This window comes from Prinia subflava, assembly GCF_021018805.1.
Source record: "Prinia subflava isolate CZ2003 ecotype Zambia chromosome W unlocalized genomic scaffold, Cam_Psub_1.2 scaffold_31_NEW, whole genome shotgun sequence".
Lineage (NCBI taxonomy): Eukaryota > Metazoa > Chordata > Aves > Passeriformes > Cisticolidae > Prinia > Prinia subflava.
This window is the reverse complement of record NW_026960608.1, coordinates 1,582,534-1,592,254: the sequence shown is the minus strand read 5'-3', so window position 1 is coordinate 1,592,254 and position 9,721 is coordinate 1,582,534. Positions and strand designations below refer to the sequence as shown.

The window sequence follows — 9,721 nt, the reverse complement described above, 5'->3', positions numbered from 1 at the left end:
CCCATGGGAACAGGGAGCACCGCGGGGCTTTCCAGCGTGGCGGTCCTGGGAGGAGCTGTAGCAGCTCTTACCACCACTACCAGGGCTTGGAGTCGGTGCCAGAAGCCTGGGGAGGATGGGGGACCTATGAGGACTGTAGGGGCTGAGGGGGCTGTGCCAGGTGTGGCACAATGGGGACACCACAGGTGGCTGCGTCCCAAACTGGGTCGTTGGGGGCCTGCAGCTTAGCTCTCCTCTTTCTCAGCTTCCTCCTTCTCATCTTCATCATCCTTCTCTCCCTTGAGCTTCTGGCGAGCAAATTCCTCGATGACAATGTCCTCCTCGCTGGAAGGGGGAGCAGAGCACAGTGAGCCCAGAGGAGGAGGGGAAATCGCTGCTAAGCCCAAACCCTGCTCCTAATGGGGACAGTGCGGTGGTCACTCCAGCCCTGTCACCCCACTCAGAACACTCAGGCCACTGTGAGGCACAGCCTGGCCCCAGCACACAAACCCAGGCCCCATCACTGCGAACCTGCATGACCCAAGGAGCTGGGCCTGCAGCTTCTGGTGGTTTTTTTATACATTTTTGCATTTCCAAGGGAAAACAAGGAAAGGAAAACAAAGAGCTGAGTTACCTCCTTGAGAAAGGCAAGCAGTGAGTAACAGCAAGGGAGAACACAAAGTGAAAAGTAGGGGAGAAAACAGAAGAAACGAGTCAGCAAAAGAGATTCCAAAAGCTTGGGAATGTGAAATGATTTGGCAAAACCTACATGGAGCCATGGTGGGTACAGATCAAGAGATTTCCTCTTTGGAAGTTTAAATGTTCTCACTGAGCTGGGAAAGGGATGGTGGGAAAGGGATTAGTGTGAACGCCTGGAGTTGCAGTCTCGTTTTCCAGGCCCCAAATCCCAGTGCTCACATCCTGTTGCAGGGTGTAACCAGACAAAACTTTTGGCAGGGCCATGGCTGTCAGGAATGGATTTGGCACTGCAGCTTCCCAGAGGGAAGCAGCCTCAGCTGTGGCTTCAGCTGGAATAAGCTGATTTGGGAGAAGAGGCCTCTGGTGCTGGGGAACATGTAGGGGCACAGGGATGTGACTTCCAGCAGCCCAGGTATATCTGTGTGGGGACCAAGACCATGGAGACATTTTGTCCAGTGACAGCACTTGTGGCTGGAAGACACTGCCAGCTGCTTCTGGGGGACAGGGCAAGGCCTGGGCTTGCAGCTGCTGTGGCTGCAGCAAGGGGAGTTGTCAAATAAGCCCTGGAAATTTGCAGAACACATCCCAATCCCAGGATTTGATCTCTCCTGCTGCTTCTGGGAGTGGCTGCTGTGACACAGGCTCAGGGCTTTGAGACCTGGGTAGTTTAATCCAAGAATGTGACCTCAAGCTGGGATGCCACATGCATCTGTGATAGATCTATGTGGTTTGTGTGTTAGAGGGAACATCTCTTTACCTTGGCTTAGCTGTATTCCAGTGATAAGCACAGCAAGAAAGGGATGGGGGAGAGAAAAGATATGCAGGTTAATACAGAAAGAACATTTCAACAGACAGTTCTCCTCAGGGCTTGGGTGTTTTCCTGGAAAGAGGGACAGTGGGAAGGATGCTATGGAGAGGACATCTCCCACCCTGCTCCAGGACACAGGGTGGGTGCAGCACAGCTGGACAGCTGTGCCCATCCCATGGGAAAACTGCTCCCACCCTGCTCCAGGACAGCTGGACAGCTGTGCTCATCCCTCAGAGGGCAGAGCAGGGCCCTTGGCACTGGGGCAGCTGCACTAGAGTTGTTTTCACCAGCTCCCCCTAAAACAGAAGTTCCTCTTCCCCGCTGATTTTCGGCAGTATCCCACACATAACTCACAGTCATCAGGCTTTGGGTGCATGAGGACGACAGGCATCTCCACCCCAACATCACTGGAAGGAAAAGCAGTTCTGTCCAGAATCCTGCCCAGCACAGCCCCACGCTCAGCCCTACAGGCAGCTCCGCTTACCTGGCAGTGAGATCCCCCAGGATGCTGTGGCAGCAGGAGAGGAAGAACAGAAATGAGCCAAGGCAGAGGAGGGGAGGTGTTAGACTGTGCTTTATACTGAGGTGGAAGATGGTTGATAACAGGGGCGGTGGGGCGGGGGTCAGAGAGCAGCCCAGTGACCCCAGGGGAGCAGGGCAGGGATGAGGGGGCCCATGTTGTGAGTGCCCTCTCATATCCCCAGGGTACAAAATCCCCCAGCACAGCCCAAGCTGATGATCCCTGATTCCCATGCCCACAGAGCCTCACCCTCCTCGGGACACCACCAGGTTGATCTTCACTTTGTAGGACACCAGGATGCCCAGCACCTCCTTGTCCATGCCAGGCCTCAGGCTAGGAAAAAGGCCGAGGGGGACAGTGAGAGGGCAGTGCTGCCTGCAGACCCCATCCCCTCCCCCCATGGCAGTTCCCAGGGTTTATCTGTGTCCTGCAACATGTGAGATGCACTGGGGTTTAGCAGGAGAGCAAAACAGAAGAGAGGGGAGGGCACTTGGGTGAAGCCACAGAGCAGCTTCTGGAGGCCCCTTGCAAGACAAGGCCCAGCCCTGCAGAGGGGTCCAGGAGTTTGAGCAGCATTGGAACTGGGAAGGTTCATCTCTCCTACAGGATGGAGAGGTGGGTCTGTGACAATGTCACAAAATCCCTACATTTTCCAGCGGGATGGGGTGGGCTCAGGGGCCCTTGGTGGGAGCCCAGAGCATCCTGAGCAGGGGGAAGTAGAGGAAGGTGTGGTGGGGAGCAGGGGGAGCCCACACAGCTCTTACATGGTGGTGGAGGCCAGGTTGGTGTCCTCATGCTTGAGTTTGCCATCAAGAGCGAGGCCTCGCTTCTGGCGGTTAGCCGAGAGCAGGGGGGTCACTGAGTATGTTTTGGAGAAGGTGGAATTGGCGGCCACAGTCTCACTGGAAGGGTAGGAGAGAAGTCAGAGCCAGCCCCAGCATGGGGGTGCTCAGCATCACTGCAGGCACCTGTGCAGGGCCAGCTCTGCCCTCCCCATGCAGCTGCTGGGCCATTTCCTCCTTTGCTTCCCTCCTCTCCTTCCCCTCTACAACCACTTCTTTTTTCTCTCCTCACCTTTGCTCCCTTCCTCCTCGTTCTCAGGGGGGCAGAGGCTGTGTCTGGCCTCAAAAATGCAGTGAAGAGATGAAGAAGCCTAGGAGCAGCTGTGCACCTTCCCCAGGGACCTTCCCAGCCACCACTGGTTTGTGCTGGTGGGACGTTGTCCACAGCCTTCCCTGTCCTCTGCTTCCTTTGCACCTGCTCTTCTAACCCAGAGATTTTTTGCTGCTTGGTGAAAAACTGTCACATCCTCTCTCCCCATCACTCTCCCAATCCTCCTCCTCCACCTAATTTCTCTTCCTCCCTCTCTGAAATGCCACATCATCTCCAGCCCCTTGTCCCTTACTTTATCTCCTCGGTGCACACAGTCTTCGTGTATTTATCCAGGGAATACAGGACCACGTCTGTGATCTGATCCACTGGGGACAGACAAGGGGGAGCCGTGTTGGTGACGTGGCAGGGGCTCACAGTCCCCATCTCTGGCAGTGATGGGTGCTGGGACAGGACCCTTCTGCCCCTCTCTCACCTGAGATCTTAATTTTTTTCACAACCTTGTTGGTGGTGTTGTTGATGTTGATGGTCACATAGATGGGGTCTCCGTGGTAGTAGATCTGCAGTGGGAAGAGGCTCAGTGATGTGACCAGAAATCCTGGTCCTCATCCCTGAGGGGGAACAGTGTCCCTACTGACCTCCCTATCCAGGGAAGCTTCGAGGTGCAGAGGCTTGTCTGACATCATGAACTGCCGGGTGGTCTCGGCTCTCGGGGCCGGCCCCGTCTGCACCGGGGCGAACTGGACCTTGCGGATGATGAGGCGCACGGAGTTCCTGTGGGGACAGAGGTGGCACCCCCAGTGTCCCTCACAGTATCAACAAGGCCTTCAAGGGGTTGCAGGGACTCTTTGGGGACATCACAGTGTCTCCAGCCAAAAGGTGAATGTTTCACCTGGCTCTTAGGATGTGACACAGGGACCACTGCCCCAATTTAGGGCAGAGCTCCCCATCCAAGCATGGAACAGGCTGACAGAAGGTCCTCAGCCTGACCCCTAAAGATGGTCACCCCAAAAAGATCCTGGGGTTTAGTTTTAGGGCCAAAAGGGGGGAAAGGGATGGCCTGAAAATACCTCTTGTGAATTTTCTCCTCCAGATTTTCAGCACAAAATCCTTTGACCTCGAAGTCCACGCCACAGGCCTGGTGGAACATATATGGTTACTGAGCAGGAGGGGTTCAGAGCTGCTTGAGCTTTAGGTTCTTTTACTTCCTTCCTTCCTCCACTGCATTCCCAGAGATTCTGGAGCTGACTCCAGCCATCCTCCCTTCCCACCCCTCACCCCATGGGCCATGAGAATCAACTCTCATTTTTAGCACCCCACAGCTCAACCTCCTGCCAGGGAGGATGGTCCAGGGGACACAGGTTGGGGACAGCAGCTCACCTTTCCCACATCATCTGGCCCGGGCTGGAGGGTGATGGAGCAGGGCAGGTTGGTGGCAATCTGGGCAGAGCAGGGAAAGAGAGAAAAAAAGGAATAAAGGGCATGTTCAGGGCTGAGCCCTGGTGACACCATGGAGCCACTTAGCTGGGAGGGGCTGAGCAGCCCCTACCTCAAAGGTGAAGGGGTAAGCATTCTCCCCAAGCTTCTTCATCAGCTTCTCCTGCAGAGGAGTGAGGGTTTTGGGGGCCTGTTCTGGCACAGGCGGGTACAGCTGGGTGGTCTGCACATAGATGTCCTTCCTGAAGGTCAGGCCGATCACGTCAAGGTCATCACGGCCATAGCGGAAGGCGCAGGTCAGCGTCACATACACTAAGCCAGGCAGGAGAGGGATGAGGGGAAGGGTGGGAGGGAGGCAAGGCACAGGGGGTTAATAAAGAGGCAAGAAAAACAATTTTAAAACTCTTCAGCAGAAGTGAGACTTCTCAGGACCTCAGACACTAAATGTGAACAGGATGCCTCATGTCCTTTGCTGCCATGGCCCCGATGGACAACAAGCTGTAGGTGACACAGAACAGCTTTAACCTGAGCACAGTCCCAGGTTGCTGTTGAGCTTTGAGCTGGTTCCATCCCCTCCCCTCATGCTGTATTTCTGTATCAATACCTTTCCTGTCCTTTAAGTACTCTGGATCGACCAGGCAGACACCATCTACAAACAAGCAAAAGGAGAAGTACCAGTGAGCTTCACTTCCTGGGAAGATCTTTGCTAAAACATAGCTTTTTAAACCAAAATAATCCACTTTGCAGCTGGAAGGTGACTGAGAGGAGCTGCTACCAAGGGGGATGGTAATGCCTCCTCCAGCGTCTCCACCAGCAGTGTGGCTGGTTTGTTTTGCAAAGGGTCTTTGTCCCTTTCCCCACTATTTTTCCTAAGGATATTTGCAGGAAAACATGGCATTTGCTCCTCCAAAGCTGCTCCTGCTCTACCAGCAGCCCACAACACTGGGACTGGTCTCCCCAGCCTCTCCTGCCTGTACTTCCCCCTCAGTGCTGGGCACAGCCCCACTCACCTACAGATTCCACTGAATCCACATTATCCACATAGTCTCTCTTCCCCAGGTAGAGGGAAAGCTGGAAGCAGTAGATGGGGAAAGAGAGGAAGGAAGCAAGTTAATGTCTGCCATTGAATTGGCCCAAATTTTGAAGCCCTGAGTTGTGTTGTGGGGTTTGTCATCAGGCTGGACCAGAATCATCTTTAAGGGGTCATATTAGGGTATTTTTTAATTTCTATTTTGAAAAGCCAGTCCTGCAGTGGCATTGTGGTAGGTCCAGGAATCAATCAGATTTCAAAGGGAAGGCAGACCCAGCCTGGATCCTGTGGGCAGATCCAGCCCAGAGGGATCCAAGCACAGCCTAAACCTTGGGCTGGCCACATGAGGGGACAGGGAACAGAGACTCACCTTGCTGTTGGGGCTGGTCTTCTTGAAAACCCTGTGGAGAAAACAGAGACAGATGCTTGGGAATGCCTTGGACAAGGCTGGACAGGGAGATGATGGGCTCCCCTACAAATGTGGTGGATCAACAAGAGTTATGCCAGGGTGTACTGTCCCTGGGGAATTCCACGTCCTGCAAATTCAGGGCCAAGCCCAACCTATGTGGCTACCTCAGATGTGCTCCTGAGCTCAGGGTGACCATGGAGGAGTGGGTGGATTTTGTGTCTTAAGGGCAAGTGAGAAAGACCAACACAGAACTCCATGACAGCTCCATGGGAGCTCACATTCCAGCCCCTGGGTCGAGCTGGGGTCTCACTTTCCCCCTCTGCTCCTGCCCTGTAGTGCCCTGCTCGATCTCAATTCCAGATAAATAAATCAGTAAAGATACTTACTTTGATCCCTCTGCCATTTTAAGTCAGTGCAGGAATCTCCAGGTGGAAATCTGTGGGGAGAAACAGGGAAAGCACTGGATGAGGTGCTGGGGAAGAGGTAACCCCAGCCATGGCCACCATCCAGTATCCTGGACATCCCAACAAACTGCACAGCCCTCAGGATACGGCGCTGCCACCTCTGCAGAGCTTGGGTGTGGGCCTGATATTTCTGAAGCCTGAGGGTTACTAGCTTTTCCAAGGGAAACTTGTCAGCAGTTTCTCCTTTCCCAAGCAACTTTGTGTAAATAACTATTCTTCCCATAACACTTCTAAGTAAACAATATTCCTTTCCCATAACAACCTCTCTCCCAGGTGTTGTTTGTGTTACTTAACCAATGGAGAGAGGTGTCCATCCTATGGACCAATAATATGCCTTTTTAGTGCAGCATGTTATAAACAGGCTGAATGAATTGTAAATAAAGCCTTCTGATTCTCTTCTGCCTGCTGACTGGAGTCAAGCATTTTTATTTCATGTCCAACAGTGACACTCGGGAGCTCTAGGTTTGGCTTTGGAGTGGCACATGAAAGCTGAGCCAGCTCCTTGTTCCTGGCCAAAAAGGTGATGAAGTGGGAGAGAGAAAGGGAGAGTGTTGCTCCAGGAAAGAGTAAGCACAGGGGTGATTCCCAATGGAGCAGGTTCAAGACTGAGAAAGGCAAGAAAATTAACAAAAGGCCTTTTAGAGTCTCAATTTTATAGTTTTTCCTGTCTGCTGGAAATTTGCTGTCATGACTCAGTGGTAGGAATGGGCTTGTTTTGTCCTGTCACTCACAGGAAGGTGATGAAAACACAGGGAGAAAGGTCAAGGGAAGGTCAACTGCCCCATGGAAAGAGGGGTCTCAGGGCACAGGGTCCCTCCATCCCCATCCCTTTATGCTGGGACTGGTGCTGGAGCTTCCCAGCCCTACCCAAGCTCTACTGGCTCAAGCCTGTGTCCAGAAGGAACCTGTAAAGATCCCACTGATCACCAGCTGATTCTCTGGGATATTAAATGGGATAAGCTCAGCCTCTTAGGGATAGACAGCTCTGACATGAGCACAGCTTAAGCCCAGGCAGGATTTTAAGCCCCAGGGGCATGTGAACAGAGTTGCCTCTGAACACAACCTCAGGGAAGCTGGTGAGAAAAGAAATAGCCATAGGAGTGAGGGGATGATTCTCTTCCCCACAGGAAGACAAGAGAGTAGTCCCAAGCTCAGGATCTTTGAGGCCCTTGGGTGCTGTGGGATGTGAAGTTGGGGAAACCTCGCAGGGTGGGAAGGTGCAAAGGGAATGGGAGCAGAGTTTGGCTCCCTCCAGACCCCAGAAATTGGGAATGAAGCAATGAAAGGTGGAGGGGAGAAGAGCTGAACTCCTGCTCTGCATCTCCCAAGCCCCAAAGAGGGGACTCAGACCTTCCCTGGCTTGGCTCAGCTGTCCCATGTCCCTACCCGACCCCTCCGCTGTGTCCTTTGGCCACACTGGAATCCTTTGTGTCCACATTTCCCCCATTTTTCAACTGTAAACCACCCTCCTTCCAGCCACAACCCAGCACCAGTGTCCCTGTCCTATTTTCCAAACCCTCAGAACCCGGAAGCTCTGGCAGGGCCCAGGCAGCCGAGCCGACCACACTTACCTGGCAGGTGGATGGACAGACAGATGTTCTCTTCCTCTCCCAGTCACTATGGGCTGCTCCCAGTCCTGCAGCTTCTTATATCCCCCCAGGTTGTCCCTCCCCTGGCATCTGATCTCGCCCACTCAGCCTCGGCCAGGGCTGCAGGGGGTGTATATCTAAGTAAGTGCTCCGGGGACAGGGACTTGCGGGAAGAATCCTATTAGTTGATTAATTGGGGAGATGCTTCATGAGTAAGAGTGGGCTATAAATACATCTCTTGCTGGAGCCCTGGGAAAGCAGCTTAGAGGGATTGGCAAAGGAGGCTTAGGAGCGAGGTGATGGTAATTGAGGTGGAAGCTCTGCTCCTGGTGGGAAGGAGTGTGGATTCCCACAGGGGCTCTCTGCAGCTGCTCCCATGGCAAGGGGAGATGGGATGGGCCTGGGGTTGGGTGGAGATGGCAGAGAAGGAGGGACCAGCCTGGAGTTCTCCCTCACTCACCTTCTTGGCTGGATAACAGAAGGATGGAGGCACAAGCAGCTTCCTGCATGGCCAACGTGCCCATGTGGTTGTCCACCTAGAGCACCCAGGGCACACAGGACACCCTCCCCATGGGGACACTGCTGTGCAAGATGATGGGGTGAAGGCAGGATTCACCCTCCCTGAACCATCAGGGAAGGCCCAGCCACCCCTAGGGGGTGGGACATAGAGCTGCCATTGTCCCCAACACAGCCTGCTCAGCCCAGCCTCATTTCATAACTCCCAGGCTGGCTTCACCTGACCCAATTAGTGCATCATTAACTCCAGGTTTGCTGCAGCAGAGGAGACTGTGGAAAGCCCAAAGTGGCTCTACCTTATGGCTGTCAGGCAAGCAGAATTCCCACTGCAACCCTGTCCCAGCCACAGCCATTGTGTGGGAAACCCTCATGTGGGAATGGCTGTAGGACTGGCTCTAGGGATGGGCCACAAGGACAGCCCAAGGCAGCTACAAACTGCTCCAGCAAGGCCCCACTCATCCTCCTCACCTCCACCATCACTCAGGCCCTTCCTTTGAGGCTGCACTTGGTTCTGGCTCGACCCCCAGAGCTGAGCACTGGGATCAAGATATCCCTGTAGGAGCTGTACCTCCTCGCAGGATCCTGAATCAGCTCAACAACATTTATCACCCGGGTACCAACTCCTCCCAAACACAGCTCACCTGTTCCCCCATGGCCACTGAGAGCTGCCATGCCATGCCCAGCAGCCCTACTGGCAGGGCTTTAGTTGCCAGCACACGTTCCCTGGGGCCAGGACTTGTGATCTCTTTAATTGCACAGAGGAGAGCTGCTTAGGTTCCAGATTAACGGGCACTATTTCTGCCACAGTCAGGGGGACACGTGAACTGTGACCTTCACACTGGCAGGTGAAAGAGGAGGAGGAGGAAGAGGAAAAGGAGGAGGAGGCAGCCCCACTTGGACATCCTCAGCCTGGCCAGGGCCCCCAACACTGTGCCTGGGACACCTAATCCTGAGCTTTGTTTGTGGCTCTTTGTTATGCTCTTAATGAGGGCCCTGTAACCAAGGCCACTCACTGGCTCTGCAGGGTCTGCACAGTGTAATGAGGTGGAGAGCAGGACTCATCTTGGGTCCCTTCAGCTCAGCCTAATCCCAACTGGGTGGATTCAGCCTTGCCCAAGTTGGGGAGCAGATAATTCCCCTCCCCAAAACAGCAGAGAGAT

General features: G+C 54.0%; 1 protein-coding gene across 1 annotated transcript; it reads right to left on the bottom strand.

Annotated features, from left to right (window-relative positions):
- Positions 1-154: 154 nt before the first annotated feature.
- LOC134565012 (arrestin-C-like) lies at positions 155-6,395 on the bottom strand. The gene is made up of 17 exons (XM_063424367.1): positions 6,379-6,395; positions 5,954-5,984; positions 5,564-5,624; positions 5,158-5,202; positions 4,666-4,865; positions 4,497-4,556; positions 4,187-4,254; positions 3,755-3,890; positions 3,592-3,676; positions 3,412-3,484; positions 2,771-2,908; positions 2,256-2,339; positions 1,971-1,994; positions 1,841-1,893; positions 1,436-1,445; positions 614-616; positions 155-324 (listed from the first exon to the last, which is right to left on the bottom strand). Exons 1-17 carry the CDS (start codon positions 6,393-6,395, stop codon positions 225-227), a joined length of 1,188 nt encoding a protein of 395 aa, XP_063280437.1. The 3' UTR covers positions 155-224.
- Between the last annotated feature and the right edge of the window lie 3,326 nt (positions 6,396-9,721).